General features: G+C 41.9%; 2 protein-coding genes across 12 annotated transcripts in view; both read left to right on the top strand.

Annotated features, from left to right (window-relative positions):
• phactr4b (phosphatase and actin regulator 4b) overlaps positions 1-10,597 on the top strand; it is a 28,990-nt gene extending 18,393 nt beyond the window's left edge. For 9 of the 10 annotated variants that reach the window (XM_052065444.1, XM_052065446.1, XM_052065449.1 and 6 more), the window contains 11 exons: positions 369-716; positions 2,955-3,086; positions 4,053-4,578; positions 4,795-5,078; positions 6,085-6,283; positions 6,445-6,500; positions 6,943-7,004; positions 7,095-7,232; positions 7,329-7,405; positions 8,890-9,707; positions 9,929-10,597. In XM_052065444.1, the coding sequence (XP_051921404.1) occupies positions 369-716; positions 2,955-3,086; positions 4,053-4,578; positions 4,795-5,078; positions 6,085-6,283; positions 6,445-6,500; positions 6,943-7,004; positions 7,095-7,232; positions 7,329-7,405; positions 8,890-8,905 (1,838 nt within the window). In that variant the 3' untranslated portion in view covers positions 8,906-9,707; positions 9,929-10,597. The remainder of the gene's footprint in view (positions 1-368; positions 717-2,954; positions 3,087-4,052; positions 4,579-4,794; positions 5,079-6,084; positions 6,284-6,444; positions 6,501-6,942; positions 7,005-7,094; positions 7,233-7,328; positions 7,406-8,889; positions 9,708-9,928) is intronic. The other variant, XM_052065452.1, reaches the window with a different exon arrangement.
• Positions 10,598-13,532: 2,935 nt separating this feature from the next.
• rcc1 (regulator of chromosome condensation 1) lies at positions 13,533-18,861 on the top strand. 2 transcript variants are annotated; one of them, XM_052064527.1, is made up of 10 exons: positions 13,533-13,661; positions 14,444-14,535; positions 15,140-15,327; positions 15,481-15,660; positions 16,698-16,794; positions 16,884-17,006; positions 17,095-17,235; positions 17,683-17,802; positions 17,886-18,038; positions 18,158-18,861. In XM_052064527.1, the coding sequence occupies exons 2-10, from the start codon at positions 14,475-14,477 to the stop codon at positions 18,331-18,333; spliced, it is 1,239 nt and encodes a 412-aa protein (XP_051920487.1). In that variant the 5' UTR covers positions 13,533-13,661; positions 14,444-14,474; the 3' UTR covers positions 18,334-18,861. The 2 variants fall into 2 exon arrangements, with proteins under 2 accessions (XP_051920487.1, XP_051920488.1); XM_052064528.1 differs by having other exon boundaries at positions 13,594-13,661; positions 15,193-15,327.
• Positions 18,862-22,769: the final 3,908 nt, after the last annotated feature.

Raw genomic sequence — 22,769 nt, 5'->3', positions numbered from 1 at the left:
TACATCGAGTGCTATCACTGTTCTTGGTTGTAATCGTAAAACGGCAGCAAATGGTTCACTGCTGTGTCACTCAACAGTTTTTCCTCACGTTAACATTTTAAAATGATCTCAAAATGAGATTCATAAACAGGTTGTTTGTTTTCCTTCCTTCAATGTAAAAATATAGATTAAATCCTAACTATGATATACCGTATAAGCACAGGCTATTGGCTTTTTTTAATCAACACACAAATGCACACGCCAGACAATGTGCATTTGAAATAAAAGCAGACTAAATGTGGCAAATTACTATACATTTCGATTTGAAGGGTAATGTTGAAAAATGAATACTTATGTAATATATCTAAGATTGTGTCATGTTTTCATAGAATCAGACAACCATTTTGTCCCTGACCCTGAGGCACTGAAGGACACCCTTCGTGAACCTCTGCCACCTAAACAGTCCGTCATGCCTCCAAAATGGTTGATAAGCTCTACGCCTGAACCAGGCAGTGAGGGGTCACCTCGCCCCCCATCGAACCACAGCTCGGCCCAGTACCCATCACTCTCTGCTTCCCTGAGTACTGCACCCAAGCCTACAAGGAACACCTCAGCTATTGGTACGACCACACAGCTGTCTTCATCTGCAGTCTCGTCGTCCGCCTCTCAGGGCACCAAGCAGCCACCTCTGCCTCCGCCCAAGCCGGTGATGAACAGGGGCAACCCTGGCATGCTGGGTAAGGTTTCCTCAGTTGTGCTTTCACACTGATGACGACTTGATCGGGTGGTGCATCGATGCATTGGTTGATTTGGTACATTAGTGTCACGTTTTGATATTTTTTCTGTATAATACATCATTTTAACTGCAGCATTTTTATGTATTTTACTTATTTATTTTATCTTTGATACCTCAATTGGTAGACACAACTTTTTGGTATTAGCCTTTAGTTGCCCCGAGCCCCACTCTGCCCCACTGTCATATGTGTTCCGTGTTCCACATGGTTCAATTTTGGGACCTCTGCTGTTTCTATTATATTTGCTGCCGCTGGACTCCAACCTAAGAAAACATGCTATTTCCTTCCGCTGCTAGGCGGATGGCAGTCAGACTTATGTCCTGCTGAGCAAAATGAACGCTTTTTCATTAAGGCCACATTTGTCCTCTCTGGAGGAAATCTAGGCCTGGGTGGCACTGAATTTCTTGATTTTTAATGAAAAGCCAACATAAGTTATCGTTTTTGCTCCAAATGGCCCCTCACACTTTGCTGACACAGACACCAACAGTCTTGAACTTTTAAATGGGACAGTGATTTTAAATTGGACCAGCAAACTGGTGCTGTTATTAAATCCAGATTTTTTTTTAATCTTAGGCAGCCAGCTAAGGGTAAAGCCTCTCCTTTCTCAACAGCACTTAAAAACAGAAATCCATGCCTCTGTTGCATCTTGTCTTTATTTTGGAGTCAGCCAATCCTCCATGAAGTATCTCCAGTTGGTCCAAAATGCTGCCGCTCGCCCCTTGACTCCCACTCGTAAGAAGAAGCACATAACGCCTACTCTGGTGTCACTTCACTGGCTCATTTTAGAGTTATTTTCAAGATTATTTTATTTGTTTTCAAATCTTTAAATGGTATCACCCCACCATACCTCTCTGAGCAGTCTTCTCTCAAGCATCTTCTCTTAGTCCAAAATGCAGTTGCTCTCCTCCTAACTGGTTTTCGTAGAAGGGAGCACAAAACTGCAATTGCGTCCTCCCTTCACTGGCTCCCTGTACATTGTAGGGATAATTTTAAGATTCAAGGCGAAAATTTATGTGTCAGCCAATTTTGTGATCAACCATTACAAGTTTGTTGACTTAATTTCCCTCCCCTTCTTCCCCAGTTGTAATTACCAGTAAAATACTTATAGTACGGTAACTAAATATTTTTGGGAATGATTAAATGAAGTTGGGGGCGGCCCGGTAGTCCAGTGGTTAGCACGTCGGCTTCACAGTGCAGAGGTACCGGGTTCGATTCCAGCTCCGGCCTCCCTGTGTGGAGTTTGCATGTTCTCCCCGGGCCTGCGTGGGTTTTCTCCGGGTGCTCCGGTTTCCTCCCACATTCCAAAAACATGCGTGGCAGGCTGATTGAACACTCTAAATTATCCCTAGGTGTGAGTGTGAGTGTGAATGGTTGTTCGTTTCTTTGTGCCCTGCGATTGGCTGGCAACCGATTCAGGGTGTCCCCCGCCTACTGCCCGAAGACAGCTGGGATAGGCTCCAGCACCCCCCGCGATCCTAGTGAGGATCAAGCGGCTCGGAAGATGAATGAATGAATGAATAAATGAAGTTGGATCATCCTTTGTTACACTAATGATCTCTGCAAATGCATACTGGTTGGGAATCATTGCCTGAATGAATCTAAACATTTGTGCATTTTCTTGTTTTTTTAAATGAGCAAATGACTTAAGGCACCAAGGCTATTGTAGCCACAACTGTTTTTAGCATTTGACTCTCTGAACAAAACAGGGAGTCTTGTGTGAGCCATAGCTCACAAGGCTGCATTTCAGTGGTCGTTTTTTCTTATGGGATTGTTTGCTAATTCCAAATGAGGTGAGGGTGTCTACTTTGATTGTTGTAAATCTTTAGGATGATTCAACTTTACGTGTTTCGTTGTGTGTGTGTGGGGGGGGGGCAAAGTTTCTGGCTTGTGCGGCTGCTGTGAGACATTTTTTAGAACATCACGGCATGTACAGTACTCATTTGGTGGCTTGGAAAGAAAAAACAATTTTATTCACTTTCTGACTATTCTGTCAGAATCTTAAAAGTAAAACAAATGTTTCGAACATGTATTGCAGGAGCTGTCAGTATTACTGAGAATTTTCTGCCAATTTATATTAAGTTGACAGTGTCTTAACATCCCTTGGCACTCTGTACATAAACCCAGTAGCCATGTATAATATTAAAACACTAGCGCTGAAGGCCTCCATCTCCTCCTTCTTAGTCTCCGCCCTCCAGGGTGGAGAGCACGCACAGCTTCCGCTCTACTGGTCCTGCTGGAAGCGAGAGTGCGAGTACGATGTCTATCTTTCCCTGCCTGTGTACCTGTGCCGGCGGGCTGGAGGCCTGCGCTCAGGTAAAAGGATGCACTCTGGTATCTGTAAGCAGGGTGTTCAATGTCTGAACTCCCCCCTCCCCTTCAGAGTCCGCATTCTTCATCATATGGCGTCTTTTCTAGCTGTCCGCATATTTTATTCCTAATGTCTTTTTTTCCTGATGGACCTTGTTTGCGCCCCCTTCAATGTGAGATACACAAGTTGCATGCCCATACTGAGCAGACAATGTGTGCGCTGTTTGCTTCATGTATATAAACGGCAAATGCTGTTGTTGTTGAACGTATTTAGTTTGGTACTTTCGTTTGGCATGTGAATCAGAGTGAGCCATTAGCAGGCCTGCGGCCTGCCTTGCAATGAATGCATCAATGGAATTTTAAGGATGTAATCCGCTCAACTCTGCTGCTCGACTGGGATGGATATGAATGAATGGACAATAAAGACTGTAGCATAATGGTTGACTCAAGATCTTATATGGCACTCGCATGCTTAGGGTTTCTCAGCACTCACCACGGCTCTGACTTAACATAAACCTGAGTTCAAGGCCTTTGTATACATTTTATTCGTAATAAATAATATGGTAAAGTTGTGCATGTCACTTGAGCGCATCTGAGCTGCCTGTCCACAATGTTTTTGTCACTGACAAGACACCAAGTTTGGCTGTGTTGAGCATGCGGGCTGTTTTTTGTCTTCTACGTGACATGGGGCACATGGTGAACACTCGCGTGTTAGATCAACGTGTGCATCCATGTTGACACAGTTATGTGATGTCATTCTCTGGAAGCATTCATGCTCAGTCAGACATGTAATTCCAGTTGTTAATTTGTATTATGTCAAACTGGATGTATCCAATGTTTACAGCTCAAGAAGCATGTGCTTTCATTCCACATTAGCCGAAGCATAAAACAAAGGCTGGGACAATCACTTCATGGCCGAAGAGCTTTTACATTTTGCTTCAGGATTCAATGTAACTGTGCTTCTGTCCTCAGGTGACATCACCCAAGCTGCCGGGGGTGCCGTTGTTGTCCCAGCGAAGCCCTCCCCTCCAATACCTCCAAAGAGAACCACCCCTGTCACCAAACGCAACACTGATGACTACTCCGCTTCAAGCCATCCCCTCACGCCCTCGCCACTTTCTCTTGAGGACGACAGCTCTGTGAGCTTTCAGCTGCCTCCCGCTCCTTCATCCCCTCCGCTTCCGTCGCACATACCTCCTTCTCCACCCCGACAACAAATACACCCCCACCACCCTCATCTTCAGCACTCTTATCCGCATCCACTGCCCCAACCTATACCAATCTTGTTTGATCCCCCAAGTCCTGTCAGTGAGTCACCCCAACGCCCAGCCCCTGTCCCACTACACATCATGATCCAGCGAGCTCTGTCCAGTCCTGGCCCTGTTCACCCCAACCCAGATGGGTCACAACGTGCTCACACATTGCTCTTTGAAACGCCTCCAGACTACCAAACTGATCGAAGTCGCCCCCTTCCTGTCAGCATCCAGCCCCTAAAGCTGTGAGTTCTACTATGCAGTAACAGAAGCCCAGAAAAGGATCGAGAGAGGCTCTTTCTTCATCTCTAAATTTGCATGGCTTATAAATTCTGTTTAGATGAAAAGTTGTTCAAACAACACAACATTTTAAATGTGATTAATAGGAATTCAATTCCAGTTAAATGTGTGTGGAAAATTCATTATAAACTATTTTCTTTGACACTTTTATTTTTTGCTAGACCTGAAGACGACTACTCTGAAGAGGAGGAAGAAGAGGAGGACGATGACGAGGAAGAGGAGGAGTACGACGGGGAGATACCCCAGCCTAAACTAGAGCCACGGAGTCGCCGCGGCTTGGTTGTCGATACTGGAGTTTGTGTCATCCCCAGTGGAGAAAACAGTGAGGAAGAGGAGGAGAATGATGAAGAGGATGAAGAGCATGACATTCACCGAGAAGATAGTGACTCAGATGGTCCTGTGCCTTTTAAAGAGGAAGAATCAGATGAGGAGGAAGAGCCACTGAGTAAGCATCGTCATATCATGACTTAAACAAGTATCCATGTATGTTAGTTCCCGGCATAACTACAAATCTAGGTCATCTGAATAGCACGGTCCAAGATTTTGTATTTTCTTTAGGAAACTCGTAGAACAGTGCTTCCTAAACTCTGAGCCAATACTCATTTTACAGATTAAAAATCTTGTGGCACACCACCAAAAACAACGTCACAACGGGTAAATATAATGACGTAATTGATTCTTTTTGTCTCAATTTATTCACAGATTTAATTGGTGTGAAATATGGGCACATTTATTTATTCTTTAAAACTATTATTTTATTATAGGAATGGCAACTGTTGGATACACAGATTAATACCTGAGTCAATATCACCATATGTTGGCTATAAGACTTCTCGATTTCAGGAACAAAATGTTGAGGTTTTCCATTGAATTTCATATTCATTGCAAGTACATGTTATGATGTTAGAAATATACTGTATATTGATTGAGGTCCTACACTTCTTTCTTTTTTTTTTATTTTTATTTTTTTTTTAAGAAAACATCAATAATGTGCTCGTGTTCACAGGGTGAACAGTAATAGGTTAGAACAAGGCCGGCTATCTTGCATGTTGTTCCCGTCCACCAACACACCTCATTCAGATGAGCAGCATCGTTGTCTGCCCTCTAGTGGAAGAGAATTGAATTAGCCTGCCTGTCACTATGGGTTCTTTCATAGATGAAAACGGAGATTTATAGTGGATGAAATATATTTTTCTGAGTAATTAAAGTGACACTGGGTCATATCCCACCTTGTGATCTCTTTTGGATGGCTAATGTACAGTTATTAGGAATCACTGTAAAATGAGAGATGTAACCGGATCGTGATGTGCATTCCTGCTACCTTCAGGGCCGGAGTAAAAAATGTATAGACTACATTTTTCAACTCCTAGGATCAGCAGAATAGGTTTTTCCAAACAAGTCAAACCGTCTTACAAAAAACAATTGTCATACTTGTCTCGTCTGTTCTCCAGGTGCCCTGGCCAGCAAAGTGAAGAGGAAAGACACTCTGGCTCTAAAACTGAGCAGCCGTCCCTCTGCACCAGACAGGGACAGATTTGCACAGGAGAGAAGCACCAGAGATGACCAGCTACCAGGACAGGCTGGCCTCACCTGGCAGAGTAGAGAGCAATGGGAGGCCATTCGCACGCAGATTGGCACTGCGCTTACCAGGTAAAAGGCACTGCTTTTATATCATTCTAAACGGCAAGTGTGTTTGCAATTTGAAATGAAATGTGTGGACAGGTTCTAAAATCTTCTGTTGTATTTACGGCTTGAATTACAAAGCAGTGAAATTGTTTAAAAATAGACCTGCTCGCTTTTCTTCCCATCAGACGTCTAAGCCAGAGACCCACTGCTGAGGAGCTTGAGCAAAGAAACATCCTTCAACGTTAGTGTCAACTTCCATTTTCCTGTTCGATCTTTTGTATGACTCATTTAGGAGTACCATGCTACAACTCGACCTCAGATCGAGTGTTTTTGAATTTTAATGAAATTCTGTCACTCCCATTTCAGTAAGTTTCTATGTACAACCGAAATCTCAACTTTATCATTCATTGCTCTAGCTGACATTTGAAGTCTGGTAACAAAAGTATTTGTTTACTTCATGTACAGTATGTACTGTATATTAAAACATTTGCATACTCCTAAACCATTACTGAACAATCACATGTATTACAGTATATCATTGAGAGAAAAGAACCCTCAATAACTGAATGCAATCTAATCTTGTGAGCTGCTTTTCATCTCCTTTGTCTGCTGATCAAGCCTGAGGCTTGACTACGGTGTCTAAATAAAGCCCCTTTGTTGTTCTATCCCCTGTCTTGTTATAGCCAAAAATCAAGCTGACAGGCAAGCAGAGGTTAGAGAGATTAAGCGAAGACTGACCAGAAAGGTGAGCGCCTGATGTATTTTACTGACATGCGTCCATTTGTAGATTTGCCCAATATTGAACTAGAACTTTCCTAAATCCTCTTATTTGTAGCTGAGTCAAAGACCCACAGTTGCAGAATTACAGGCCAGAAAAATTTTGCGATTCCACGAGTATGTGGAAGTCACAGATGCCCAAGATTACGACCGCAGGGCAGACAAGCCATGGACCAAACTGACACCTGCTGATAAGGTATTCACTCGGCATATCAGCTATAGAAAACTCGCAACGTGTCTCTTATTAATGTTCAGTGTGGTCAAATATATATGTCCATATTATATCTTCTAGGCAGCCATCCGGAAAGAGCTTAACGATTATAAAAGCACTGAAATGGAGGTTCACGAAGAGAGCAAAATCTACACAAGGTATACTTTCATCTATGAAAATGTCCTCAAAATTTGACACATGATAGAAAAGATGAATTGAATGAGTTAAGCAATTGGCAATCATAGAATGTGAGGCTTCAACTTGTGAAAAATCTGGATTTTGTCTCTGCTCTCAAACGCTGTGGTTGTGTCCGTGTGATACATGAAACTATGCCCTGCTGAAAAATAGATGCTCCTTTCTTATGCCAAAATGATTCTAATTGGCCAAAAGGATACACGCTGAAAGCCTCCAGTGGTTGGAATATACTGTACGAGGTCGTCACGGGGCATTTTCACGCCGCGACGACAATCTACAGTAGGGCTGGAAGATTAATCTTAATTTAACCACGATTTTGATATTGCATTCTCTCAATCTTTAAAATGTAATAATCAAAGAAATGTGCAGAATGGTACAGTGCCTTTACTAGTTCACGATGTTGTGGAAGTACCCTGAATGTACCATGATGATGGTTGTATAGCAAGCGTGTAGTGTATGTGATTCTTCTGTACCTGATTCTTCTGGACTTAAACTGTTGAATGATAACCAGATGGAGTTTACTTGCAAAACACAACAACAAAAATTACACACATTATATATCTAAATAAGAAACATACTTCATTTTAAAACATGACATGTTAATACTAAAGTGAGTGGTGGATCCCATTCAGAGGCTAACGGGAAATTAGCATTGACTTTGGGAATGATTTTTCCCCAAATAACGAATATTTACACAAACGTTGAAGAAACGCATACAAATGGGGAATAATACTCAAAAGCGCAAATTCTTCCCAATCTGTGAAGTTATATTGGGTTCAAATGCAACTTTCTTCTGTTCTCATAATATGTGTATACAGTACTCCATCTTTGCATGGCACCACACTGCCCATAAGAGGCCAAAATGCACAGGAACAGACAGCTTTTGTTGTTGTTCTTTTTTTTCAATTGCTATAATTTCATTATATATATTTATTTATTATTCTTATCTACCGTACTTTCGTCCTAATTTAATCATTGTCTCATTGCCCTTTCAAGTTATCTTTAAAGTTCAGTTTTCAAGGATTCATGGAATTTCTTATTTTTCTGGGGGGTAGTGGGGGTCATACCAACACACATTTCCACAAGACATGGCATAAAATACAACCCCCAAGGTTCAAGGACAACCACTGATGCAAACTGAGGTCCTCAAGCTCTTATAAAGTGGGAGAGGGGCCACTCACACTGGCTTGGCCCTGTTTTAGGCACTCACAAAAAGAAAAATCAGGAAAACTGAAATGGTGAAAAACAGTTCAGCGCAAGAACGAAACAATTCACTACAACATACAAAGTAGTTCTCAGACTTTGCACATTTTCAGCAATTATCTTCAAATATGTATCATGTATTCCAAAACAAATTTCAGGATTTACTTGACAGTCTTTAACAGAAGAGATGGCATGCAAATACAGTCTTTGTGCCTGTTTACAGTTGATGTCTGTTTCCTTTTAGGTATCACCGGCCTTAACATCCACACTCTTCAGATGGTGAAAGAAGCACTTAAAAGTCTCTGTGGCAAGCAGCTGCTGACTATGCAGACAGATCGGCCCTTTCATGTTTCCTGAATGTATCGTACAATTTATCAGGGACAGCCTGGAACTGACTAGAGACAAGAATGCTTCTCGTTTCACCTCCATCACAATTGTTTTCAGTAAACAGGTGGTGGAAGAAGATGCAGTATTTATCCCAGACAACAGGGGGAACCACGTGCCAACCAAATGGAGACATTTGCAAAGGACCGACAGTGCTGGGCTTCTACCCCCCCCCCCCACCCCCCTCAGCTGTAATGTGGTGTCCTCAGGGACCTGGATCTAGTTAATACCTTTAATGCGGCCTCATTCTCTGTTGCCTTTTTTCTTTACCGTGTATGGAAACGCTAATTCATTCATCTTGTTTATGTGAGAACATAAAGTAATAATAGCTAACAAAATGGTAATTTCTAGTACTAACTATTGAGATACATGGCTGTAGTGCGTGTGGACTGGAGGATGCAGACTGGGATTTTCTGTTTTAGGATTGGACATCTCTGGGATATTGTGTTTTTATAAGAACTGTACAGATTTCTATTATAATATCTTAGATTGAATCTCATATCTAATTCCAATATGTGTAATGCACAAGATATTCTATATCATGATTTTGATCACATGAGTAGTGACCGTTTTTTTAGATTTCTTTGGCTTGCCTGTATTTAAAGTTGTGTTGTGAGGTGGCCGTTTAAGCGTGACTCTTTAGAAAAAGCACAGAAGGTGCAGGCCAGGATGCTGTAGGTCAGGGGTGTCAAACTCAGGTCCTGGAGGCCGCTGTCCTGTATGTTTTCCAAGTCTCCGTGTTGCAACACACCTGATTCAAATGAATAGGTTCAATGTCAGCCTTCTGCAGCGCTTGCTGATGATCTCATCATTTGAATCAGGTGTGTTGCAACAGGGAGACTTGGAAAACATGCAAGACAGTGGCCCTCCAGGACCGGAGTTTGACACCTGTGCTGTAGGTGAATTTGTGTGCCAATGTACCTAATGCCTAAGGAAACGATAGGATATTGGTATTCATAACAGTCATTTCTGAAATCTGCATGAGCCAACATGAATCTCAGTGTCATTGGATCTGGAAACACTCTTCATTTCTACTTTTGTATGAGTTTTGTACTGCCCTTTATTCACACAATGCATATCTGTAGCCATTTTGTATCAGGTCATACTGGTGTCGTTGACCAAGAATACAATGCAAGTTGCTGTGATAGATCAGGGGTTTATCAAAAACAACAAAAGAAAATCTGAAAATGTATGAACGGTCAACAGGGGATCGTTTTGGCTGGAACTTTTTATCTGCAACTGTTTTATTTTGTAGTTTCATCTGGCCAGTAGCTGACAGGGTTCTCTAATCTGTGTACAGGTGGATTGGAGGTTTCACTGATGCTTGTGTATATCTTGTCTTCCTTTCATTTGAAAAGAAATTTTAAATAAAGTATTATAGGTTGCTATTTTTAAGCACGGAATCTTAGTTTATGATTAAATGCTACAAGAATGGGAATGAATATGTACCCTCTCTGTAAAGCTGAGTTCATTTTTAATTGAATGTGAAGATGTACGGACTGATAGTAGTTTTTGTTTTAATTGTACATAGTGACTTCTGGATCTAATTAAAAATCTTACAGCTTGAACCTTTTGTGCCATGATTCAACACTTGCTCTGCAATTAATTCACTCTTTCTGTTGTTCAAAGAGCAATTCTGTCTAATTCCTCTGTTAAGCAAGAACTAGGGATCGATCCAGTGACAACTGTTATATTTGTTAAAGGGGAAGTCAAGTGAAAACCTTTCTTTACAGTGTTCTATGTGCCCCCATTAGTCTACACACAGCAGCCTCATTAAAAATGTGTTGGTGGAATATGAATTAAGTAGAAAAATCCACTCGTTTTTATCCAGGTCATGGGGTGGCCGTTTTGCCGTTTGCTGTTGGCTGAAAATGACAAGAAGGGCTCTTCTTGTGAACATCATAGGACCAAATCCAGAAAACAGGTGAGCCGTGACAGCCATTGCCTGACCCATTAGATCAGGGGTGACAAACTCATTTCATATTGTGGGCCGCATACGGCCTTGGTCAATGTCAAGTGGGCCACACCATTAAAGTTATACCATACTATATGCTATAATGTTATATGTTATAAATATATAACATATAATGCTATATGTTCTTCTGAACGACAAACTGGACTGGTCTACAAACACGGACACCCTGATTAGGAAAGGATAGAGCCGACTCTTCCTACTCGGGAAACTGAGGTCTTTTGGGTTTCAGGGGTCACTCCTTAAGACGTTCTATAACTCGGTGGTGGCCTCGGCCATCCATTATGGCATTGTCTGCTGGTCAGGCAGCATCTCAGCCCGGGACAGAAAGAGACTCGGGCGACTGGTCAGGAAGGCCAGTTCTGTCCTGGGTTGCTCCCTTGACACTCTGGAGGAGGTGGGCAACAGAAGGATGCTAACTAAGCTAAAAGCTATGATGGCCAGTCCCTCCCACCCCCTCCAGCCCGCCCTGACAGCACTTGGTAGCTCCTTCAGCCAGAGACTGTTACACCCGCGCTGCAAGAAGGAGAGATACCGACGCTCGTTCCTACCGACTGCTGTCAGGCTGATGAATAAAAAATAACAATCATAATAATAATTAAATGATGTGAAGGAAAATTGTAAATAGTACTGCGATTTATCCATTTGTGTTCATATTGTATTTAATTGAAAGATCTTGTTTTTTTTTCTCTTTCTCCTTTCTTCTTTCTACATACATTCTTGCTGCTGGAGGCTGTAAATTTCCCCAGTGTGGGACGAATAAAGGATATCTTATCTTATAAATACCCAAAATATCATGTCTTTGTTTTGATATAGCGAAGCACAACAACATGAGGAAAATGTTGAAATGTACTTACATTTCATTTACCTAACATTTCATAAAACACCTTCGATTTCTGACAAATGTGCAATTTACTTTTATCATTCACATATATGCAGCGCAACTCATCCCACTGATTGTACAAAGGCACAAACTTGAACAATTAGTATTTTAAAATATAGTCATGCATTGTAAGATTAATCGAGATTTAGAAAGAAAGGATTTTTAAAACACACATGTGCATATGAAATCTAAATGTAACCCCGCCTACACTTTACAAACTAAAGAGAAAACAGTGTACCCCTGAGCTTATAATACATGAATTGCATCTTATTAAAAATGTTCATTCCGTGTCTTTTATGCATTTTTTTTCATTTTTAAATTATCCCGCGGGCCTGATAGAACTCCCTCGGGGCCGGTTCCGGCCCGTGGGCCGTATCTTTAACACCACCGCCTTAGTTACTTCAATGTAACCCAGCATGTCTCCAAAGATTAACTGCGGCATTCACGTCGGTGTGTGGGAAGAGGCGATACCGGTAGCAGGACAGCACATGGCTGCTTCACCATTACAACGCACCTGCTCATTGTGCCATAATCATCCCTACTCACCCGACCTGTCTGTGTGTGATTTCCACCCCCGTTTACTCTAGGTCAGGGGTGTCAAACTCAGGTCCTGGAGGTCTGCCGTCCTGCATGTTTTCCAAGTTTCCCTGTTGCAACACACCTGATTCAAATGATCAGATCATCAACAAGCTCTGCGGAAGCCTGACATTGAACCTAGGTCATGGAATGATCAAGGAGGTCTGTTTTGGAAACGTGGATGACATCAAGATGCTGCAAAGGACCCTGGGCGAATCCTTATTGAAGGTTGGGAATGTACATTGAGACACCAAGGGTAAAATTTTATGTGTTAAGACACAAAGGGAAAACTTTGTATTTCAAATATACCTCTTGTGACACCGGTCACCTGGTATGTTAAGTTACGATTTTTCAAGCAAATGTGGTTATTGGTGAGATTACTGTACATTGGTGGAAAAAGGAAATACTGTACAAGGTTTTAGTCGACCACCAATTCAGCTAATTACAATGGACAAGAAGTACCCTTCGAGATTCTAAATGAAGATCTAAGGCAGGGATGGGCAAAGTATGGCCATTTTCACCCCTTTCCAAACTATTCCTCTCATATTTCCAAAATAGTCAATGCAAATGACAATCAGCAGTATTTTGAAGTCGTCAACCACAAGAGTAAAATTGTAATTACAATAAAATGTTTATGAGCAAACTCTCCCCAATGATCCAATAAACTCAGAGACTGCAAAGAAATTCATACAGCAACTATCCCAAACTTTTCCCCCGAAAAGTCACAAAATTAATGGATGCAAGAATTGTGAAGCTACTCTCAATTAAGGGGTTCCATTTTAAAATTTAACTTGACCCGTTGAGATATTTTGATTCATTATTTTGCAGTAAATAGGACATGATCTAATGTGTCTAAAAACTCTGTTCCACGTAATCACGTGGAATAGTGCGTTTCATTTTATTTTTTCCCCCGAAACAACTGTTATCATTTATAGGTTATCGCATTCAAATTATACTCCGATGGTTGATGACTTGAAATGTATGCTGAGTTTCACTTGCATCGATTATTGAGGTAAAAAGGCGCACACTGTTAGACTGGTTAGCACGTTCGCCACACAGTGGTTCGAAACCTGTCGCTTTAAGGAGGCGGAGCGCCGAAATCACGTCCAGGATTATCGCGAGAATAGTCATCCAGCTACTGAAACTTGGAGTAGGTTGCATGTAGCCTATGCTATTAAGAGCACATTTGCACTAGTCCCAGGTTGGTACATTTAACACATGTATCTGTCACGTTGTGTGACTCGCATAAAACGGTTTAGCGTAGGTTTAGCTCCAGCACAAAGCTGCACGTGTCTGTGGTTAAAGTCTCAAGCTTTTCTGAATGCCACGCTGAAGTAGCTAACTAATGCTAGCATTAGTTGGATCATACCATGCCGTGTATATCTGTGGTGTGAAGTTATTTCGGCGGCAAAGTTTCATTTTTTGTGGTGTAGTTGTGTACCATTTAATTCCAAAACCAGGACGTTGTCGCCTTATTTTGGAAACGTTTTTTTTTAATTGTTATTAGTTACTACACGCCAACTCTAGGCTATATGATCTTCGGTTGGCACACGGAAGTTGCCAACGTAACACAATGCGACTAACGTCCGACGCTTGCAAAATGTTGAAGAAAGCGCGTTAGCGGTTGAAAGCCTCCCCTCGCATCCTTATTACAAACTCCATACATTAACGGGGAAGTATGTTCTGGCTGTGGTAAAAGCGCGTTTGAATTCGAACAGAACTTGGCATTCACATGCCCAAGAGTAGGAACGGAGCAAGGTCGGATTTGAGTCGGGTGGGGCGAAAGCCTGAGGTTGTGCCAACCAACTGTTTTTTTCGACACTAATATAATGCCTCTCTTATTCTTCCGCATAGTCATTAAGGACTGGTTCTTAATTTGAAGTAATATACGGTATTTTTAAGAAAACGCGTTTTGCATTTACGAGATAGTTGTTCTTGCGTTATTTAATTGAGTTCCCCCCCGCCCCCATGTCTTCCCTATAGGATTCAATTGTTCCTGTCTTGGCCACTAAAAATGTCCCCAAAGAGGAAGTCGAACGTGACTGAAGAGGTAAAAGACACGAAAAAAGTCAAAGGTAAAGGCCCTTTCAAGTCAATCATACTAACTCTATTTGCATTAAATAACTAGTCGTGTCGTGCAATGATTCTCAGCTGCTATGTCTCTCTGTAAGCAAAAGTGGGTGACTAGCCAATAGTTGGAATACGCTTCAGCACGCCGCAACCCTCGTGAGGATAAGCCGTTCAGATAGCGGATAAATTGATTGCAGCGCATACCCCTGTTTGAGTTTCTTTTCGTCCTTTTGTACCCCAAACCTACGGGGGGAGAGGGGCAGCTTCATTTCTGCTCATCTCCTTTCTACCCACATTCTTGCTGTAAATTTCCCCAGTGTGGGACAAATAAAGGATATCTTATTTGGCAGGTCCGAGTCAAGAAGTGTAACTACAAGGACCCAACTGATATGGATTTTCTTTCCCCAGTGTTATGCCACTTATGAACAATGGCATTTGTTTACTCTATTTAAATAGCACTCTTGTAACAATTCACAGAGTAGGTATAATAAAAACAAACAAACAAAAAAGTTGACCTTAGTCGAATCAAGAACATTTTCGTTCAGAAGTAGTTCATATGGTGATTTGAAATGAATGCTGTTCACTCATTGATCAATGGGTTTGTACCAGTTTATCACAGGAGTCATTGTAAGGAGGCGGGTCACGTTCTTGTTCTGGGCCAGGGTGATGTTGGACAGCTGGGTTTAGGAGAGGACATCATGCAGAGGAAGAAGCCTGCTCTGTTGTCCCTACCTGAGAAAATTGTGCAGGTAGTCGCTGGGGGTATGCACACAGTGTGCCTCAGCGACGCAGGCGTGGTAAGTAATACAAATGACTTTCACTCGCAATATGCAATGCCATTGAAGGCACCCAAAATGACACTTCAGGGACCCAAGGATGCATTTGACCTGTTGAAAAAGAGACCCAATCTCAAGGAAGACTTTGAATATGAGCAAATACCTTTTCCTTAGGTTTACACTTTTGGCTGCAATGATGAAAAGGCCCTTGGTCGAGACACGAAAGAAGTGGGCTCTGAGATGACTCCAGGGAAGGTGGCGCTTGAGGAGAAAGTGGTCCAGGTGTCAGCAGGAGACAGTCACACAGCTGCACTCACGGAGGAAGGAAAAGTATACGTATGGGGCACCTTCAGGGTCAGTTATCTTACTTTTTCCTCCCAGGTCTTCAAGATTGGTTGAAAGTGTAAACGTATTGTGGGAAGAGATGCATGTTCATGTTTTTTGCTTGTGTGACACGTCAGACTATTAAACAACATAAGCAAGACTGAGAAAGGGCTGTTAATGCAAAAAAAAGTATATTCATTTAGATGCAACTATGAAACATGCCTAGAGCGACACTGACTGCATGGGTTGAGTTTAGCATCAGTGGCTCTTCTTACAATAAATGTTGGGGGGGGGGGGGGCACAATTGTCACATTCCTGCATGTTCTTTGCAGGAAGATTCATTTGAGCCCAACCCTTCCACCTCAAGCTGTCCAAAAACAAGTTTTGTGTTGTTCAGTCTCCTGCACCATGTCTTACCATTGTCAGTTTGTCTTTTATCATATGCAACCCTTAGTTGATTACGAATACAGTTACAGTTGTCCCCACCAAATGAGGATCAGCTCAGACATTGCACACACACATGCGTACGCAGATACCCCAATAATGCGATGCAACTGCTTATCCTCTCCGGACATATTTAACACATGTCGCTATTAAAACATTTCAAAACCAGGAGACAGAAATTCATCAAGTTAAAGTACAGTTCTAACCCCAGTGCAATCTCACTGGATTTTTTTTCATCCCTCTGGGCCTAACGTTTGTCGCTGATATTTATATCTTTTTGGGTTTTTAGTCATTGCATTTTCATTAATACAGTACTCAGTGGCACACCGGTAATTACATCTCTATTATCACTGCCTACCTCCTCTATTCCCACTCCTTTTATTAAGACTGGAGCAGATTTCCCTGAAGAAACATCATGTACAACTTGAAGTACACAGCACAGGAACTGTTTGATCAGCATTTGTATGTCCAATCAGATTGGTTGATACAAATGTATACATACACGAAGTCAGCAAGGATTTCATCAATGTTCTCAGGGTTTTTTGGGTCAAGGCTTGATTTGCCAAGCTGGCTTTGCAGTGTTTCTGGGCGGGTTCATCTCAATGTTGCTCCTTTCTCCACAGGATAGCAACGGCGTTATCGGTCTCTTGGATGCTTTGGAAACAACTGACGTTCCAACTCAAATCTCCTTGACAGAAACTGTCGTGAAAGTTGCATCAGGTAGCAATGGATCATGTGACCATCGCATCCTTTTTACCTACGAGCGGGAGTAAAAAGGCTTAACAAATTTTATTCTAATCTTTTAACAGGCAATGACCATCTTGTAATGGTGACCATGGAGGGAAATCTGTACACATCAGGCACTGCTGAACATGGGCAACTGGGAAGGGTGCCTGAGCAATTCTCAAATAGGGGAGGAAGGAAAGGCCTCGGTGAGAAGCGGAACTCCGCCGCTGTAGTAATATTTGTCATGTATGCCCATGTACTATAAGGGTTCGGTTCTTGTTCCTGTATTTGTAGATCGTCTGTTGGTTCCTCAGATGGTCAAAGTCAAAGGGAAAGTTCATTTCATAGACGCCTTTTGTGGGGCCTACTTCACATTTGCTTTGTCCAAAGACGGTCACGTATATGGTTTCGGCCTCTCCAACTACCACCAGTTGGGTAAGTGTGCCACTATTTTCATAGCCTGCACTTGTTTGTGGCATTCCTTCCCCAACAGATACACATTTTCACATTGTGATCTCAAATAATCAACATAATACAATTGCGTATGTCCATACAAGGGATGTGGAATACTTTTTAATGAACGTCAATCTATCACTTATCTATTATGGAAGTTATTGTGATGTGCCAATTTGGCTAGTCGGGGGAACCACTGAGATCACTTTTCAGTCATCGGTGTTGTGGACCTTGTAAATGGTCCCAAAATACTCCTGTTGCAAAACGTAACTTATTCACTTTGATTTTGGTTTTCTTTAGCAGTTTGCTCTGGCAAACCCTTCCAATATTGGCAAAATCCTACGTCCACGCCACTGGTTTAAGACAACAACAAAAACTTGGTGATGTGACTAATTGACAAGCTTATGTTTTATTCACGCATCCATCTAGGCACAAAAAGCACCAAGATGCATTTTGTCCCTGTGAAACTGAGCTCCTTCAAAAATTCGACCTCAACTTGGGTTGATTTTTCTGGAGGACAGCACCACACTGTCTGCCTTGATTCTGAAGGTAAACTGAAGGATTATTTCAAGCCGCTATTTTGTTTGTGCAAAACTCAGTTTACCCCCCCCCCCCCCCCCCCCCTTCAACAGGACAGGTATACAGCCTGGGCAGAGCAGAGTATGGGCGCCTTGGCCTTGGTGAAGAGGCTACAGAGAAAAGCGAGCCCACAATCGTTAGTGGGATTGAACCAGCCAGCGGAGTGACATGTGGGGAGTCTGTCAGTTTTGCTGTCACCAAAGAAGGTGAGAAACGCTTACAGATAAGTGGCAAGTGCCAATCTACTCTTCAAATGCAGTTTTGATCGCATTCGTCTTTTTAATGTTTGCTTTGAAATGCCTAACGTTGGCTGTGCCTACTCCAGGGTGTGCATACGCTTGGGGAATGGGCACCAACCTACAACTTGGCACTGGGGAGGAAGAAGACGAGTGGACACCCGTGAAAATGACTGGCAAGCAGCTGGAAAACTGCACAGTACTGATGGTGTCCAGTGGGGGGCAGCACACCGTCCTTTTGGTCAAAGACAAACAGGAAAGCTGATGAAGCTCCCAGGCATGTAATGATGCTCGAGCCGTGTTCACTGTGCTTAAAATCGGGGGTGGTTGGTGGAGGATGATCATTGATGTCTTATGGCGCCATCAGGGTAGAGTAGACGAGGTGAGGTCAGCTAAATGACCCTTTTGATGACGTGACTACATGGTGGTAGAAATTTTCATTGTCATGATGAAAAAAAAGCTATTTTTTTAAAACCTTATTCTTTAGATTCCCTTTGTTGGGTTTTCAATAAAAAGGCAGTATGGCTGTGACCTCATGTGAGATTTGACTGTGTACATAAGAGCCTTTTTAATTAGTTAATGCCCAGGCTAGACATTTTAAGAATTTTTTTTCCCCCCTACTTTTTTTTTTCATCGCAATAATTGCATGGTGTTTGGTCCAGACAGGACATTTATGCCAATTGAGCCTGTCGAGCTGCTGTCCAGAAAAGACACTCAAATGTTTTCATTATAATTGGGTCACTATGCTGTAATTTGCTACTGTTCTAGTCTGAGAATAAATTGAATCATTTTACATATTGTTTTTCTCATCCTTTTATTGCTACGTTGCATTTATCTTCTGTGTAACCGGAGCCTCTTGGGTGTGATTATTATTATTTTTTAAACTATGCTTTGGATCTACAATGCTAATATGACACCTGTCAAAGCTCTTCACCTGCTCTGTGGTTACCCGTCCGCCTTCTCACTAGTTCGTATTGCTCAGATATGACTACCATGGGTTATTTGTCTTCCACTTGACTAGGTGAATTTAGTTCAAATGCCTCAAAAGGTCCGAGTTCAGACCTTTATATTTAAGTACCGGTAAAATGATGAATCGCTTCAGGAAACGCGAGCACTAAATACGCTTGCTTGTGATACAGCACTTGCTTCCTGTCCAGGACCGGGGCGAGTTACACAAACTGGCATCACGATAAATGCAAGAACCCTGCACTGATGAGTGTTGGACTATGATCTACCTCCATTTCAAATTATTAACTTCAAAGTGCAGTAGCAATGTGAATTTGAAAATGTGTTTCTTGATTACTGTCCGTTTGGCCTTATTGGTTCTGTTGGGCAGACCTCCTGTGTGCCAGATAGTCTGTTGATTTGTCCTCACCAGTGTACCATTGATAATTACTCCTGATCCTATGTCGTAACCTCAAAAGTTGGCCACTGATGTATGTGCCAATGGGCTGTGGTGCAAAGAGTTATGTGCCACCCTCTGCTCTGACACACTGTCTTCATCCCGACCAGTCACATGAAACCCCTGGGGAAGTTTATGGATCACTGTTCATGGAAGATGATCATTTAAATGTTTAAGTTTGAAGAAATAGGCAAATTAGGACTGTTCCGTAAGTTTTTAATTCAAAATGCCACCCATCTGGACTGAAAAAAAGAAAACCTCCATACTATTAAATCTGCTAATCAGCAGTTAAATTAGAGTGCCCACACCTTGCAGATTACCGGTAATTATGAATCATAACTCAAACACAAGAGAAAACAATAGCATTTCAATGTTTTTTGGGGGGGTTAAATTGGAAAACCAAACAAAAATTGCCAAATATTTTTTTTATCCCAGACAGCAATGTCTAAAATCAAGACCCAAGTATCACAAAAAATGAGAAAGTATAGTTCAAAATGGAGAGAAAAATACGTTTCTATTTCTGCACTATACGGCAAAGTAAGAATGAGGCGGCCGCTAAATCAGGCAGATGATGGTGTCGAGGGCTGAAGAAAAGAAAATTAGGGGCGGCAACAGAAAGAGCCAGAGAGCTTGGGAGATCCTGGTTTTTGGAGCGAAGACACTTCAGAAAACAGACAGACAGGAAGATTTTCTTTTTTTTTTTTTTACACACATTTTCCTATGAAGGTCATTTTTCTGGCAGTTTATAGAGAACATCAAATATTATGCTTGTATTTTAAAAGATACAATGAAAAGAGAAAAAAGTGAGAGAATAAAAAGAAAGAAAGACACTGTATTTTTCAGTATTATAAGGCGCCCTGAAAAGCATTCAATTCCTCAAAAGCCGACAGTGCGCCTCATAATCTGATGCGTCTTATATGGACCAATATTCTGATTTCTTGGGCGTAGTATTTTAAATGTTCTGGAAAGCACTTTGTTACAGCTGCAGCGGTTGTGAAAGCTCTATTGTATTGTATTACGTTAGCATAGCTTCATCTAGTGGATGCATAACACAACCTCAGCCACTATTGAAGCTTCTACAGGTATTTAAAAAAATAATAAATCCTCTTTTACATCAAATCACGTGTGCCACCATTAGAAGCACCCCTGATGTTAATACTTTGTACAGCCCCCTTTGGTCAACAAAGCAGCCCCTAATCTTTTTCTATAATGCTTCACAAGATGGAGGTATTCAGAAAGACCCCATTTCTCTTGACACAAACCATCCAAATAATTCAGTGACCTGGAAATTAAAAACGGTACCTGCTGAACAGGAAACGTATAAAGACAAGAATTTATTTTAGGCGATTTTCTGAATTGTCTTCAACAGTTACAGTATCTTCTCATTGCTGTGATAAATCTTTTAGTATGCTGATGAATGTGCAAGTTGGACTGGCATATTTTGCAACGCTTTGAAATTCAGATGAGGCAAAAAAAAAAAACCTTGAACCCTTTCAATGTTGCCAGCACAAAGAAGCACATACAGAAAAAATATACGTACATAGACACCAGGAGTTTGTCACACTCATAGAAATCTTGTTAATGCATGTGGCTTTTAATGTACAGTACTGGATTCGGTTCATCACAGGGGAGTCCCATGTACCTGCGGCAGCACAATGAGGCCAAGGAAAAGTCATTACGGCAGCAACTTCGCTCGAAGGTGGAGAAAAGCCCCTCCCTCACATGCGTTCAGTTGCACGGGTTTGATTTCTGCTGTGTGTCTTTGATGAGCTTGTCAGGCTGCAAGTGCTGATGCCTTGCAGCCTGACAAGCTGCAAGGCGCCTGTATAGTAAGGCGTTTTTTAACCAAAAAAAACGACCATGGCGTAAGGTGTTTTTAGCCGGAAAAAAATGAGCCTGTATAGTAAGGCGTTTTCAGCCCAAAAAAACGACCAAAAATAGTAAAGCGTTTTTAGCCAAAAAAAAGACCTTATATAGAAAGGCTTTTTTGGCCGAAAAAAATGACCATGTATAGGAAGGCATTTTTGGCCCCAAAAAAACCCGACCATGTATAGGAAGGCGATTTTGGCCGGGAAAAACGACCATGTATAGCACGGCATTTTTAGCCCAAAAAAACAACCAAAAATAGTAAGCCGTGTTTAGCCCAAAAAAAGAACCATGTATAGGAAGGCGTTTTTGGCCGGAAAAAAAATGACCATGTATAGTAAGGCGTTTTTAGCCCCCAAAAAAAGAACCATGTATAGGAAGGTGTTTTTGGCCGGAAAAAAAATGACCATGTATAGTAAGGCGTTTTTAGACAGAAAAAAAAAACGGTGCAAATGGTTTTCTTGATTGGCTATCAGCCGGGTGAGGGTGCCCCCTCCCCTCTGCCGATAGCCCGAAGACAGCCGGGGAGGCTCCAGCACACCCTCCCGACTCGCCCTTGTGAGGACAAGTGGATGAGAAATGGGAGGGTGGACGGACAACACCAATGTCAGCAAGAAGAGAACACGCAAGCACGACAACCCGGAGCTGGATTTGAACCCTTGACCTCTGCGTTCGCACACCAACGCACTAACCAGTGGGTCACGGAGCCAGCCCAGTGTGACACTCAAATTTAAAAATGACAGCATAAAACACTTAAATTTAAAAAATATTAACACAACACGTTAAAAGTCATGATACTCTTAATTCTCTCTGTGTTGTCATTTCTTGCTCTTGTGCAGCTTTCTTGACTTCAATCTTCTTCACCTGTTCCTGTCGGAGAAAGGGGATCTGTCATCTGACCATTTCAATCAGAACAGGACATTTCAAACAATTCAAGTGGAAGGGTTGTTGTTGGGTACCAAACTTGGGCACCCAATGACAACAACCCTTCCACTTGAATTGGTAGAAATGTCCTTTTGTGAGTGAAATGTCATCAGCCATCTAAGTCACAACAGGACATTTGCGTTTTTAGCCGAACATGGTCGTTTTTTTTGGCTCAAAACGCCTTCCTATATATGGTCGTTTTTTTCGGGCCAAAAACTCCTTACTATACTGTCTTTTTTTCGGGCCAAAAACGCCTTAACTATACTGTCGTTTTTTTTTGGTCTCAAAAACGCCTTACTATACTGTCAGGTTTTTTTTCGGCTCAAAAACGCCTTACTATACTGTGTCATTTTTTTGGGCCAAAAACGCCGTACTATATATATACTATGTCGCTTTTTTCGGGCCAAAAACGCCTTACTATATTATGTCGTTTTTTTCGGGCCAAAAACGCCTTACTATACTGTTGTACTTTTTTGGCTCAAAAATGCCTTACTATAACTATGTGGGTT

This window comes from Hippocampus zosterae, chromosome 5 (assembly GCF_025434085.1).
Source record: "Hippocampus zosterae strain Florida chromosome 5, ASM2543408v3, whole genome shotgun sequence".
NCBI classification, from domain to species: Eukaryota; Metazoa; Chordata; class Actinopteri; order Syngnathiformes; family Syngnathidae; genus Hippocampus; species Hippocampus zosterae.
This window is presented reverse-complemented; position numbering and strand designations above follow the sequence as displayed.

Excerpts from the sequence above, each read along its gene's own strand:
- rcc1 (XM_052064527.1), top strand. The coding sequence starts at position 14,475 with ATGTCCCCAAAGAGGAAGTCGAACGTGACTGAAGAGGTAAAAGACACG. Across the intron at positions 14,536-15,139 it reads AGACACGAAAAAAGTCAAAG|TTTATCACAGGAGTCATTGT; the intron begins GTAAAGGCCCTT and ends GGTTTGTACCAG. Across the intron at positions 17,007-17,094 it reads GGGAGGAAGGAAAGGCCTCG|ATCGTCTGTTGGTTCCTCAG; the intron begins GTGAGAAGCGGA and ends CTGTATTTGTAG.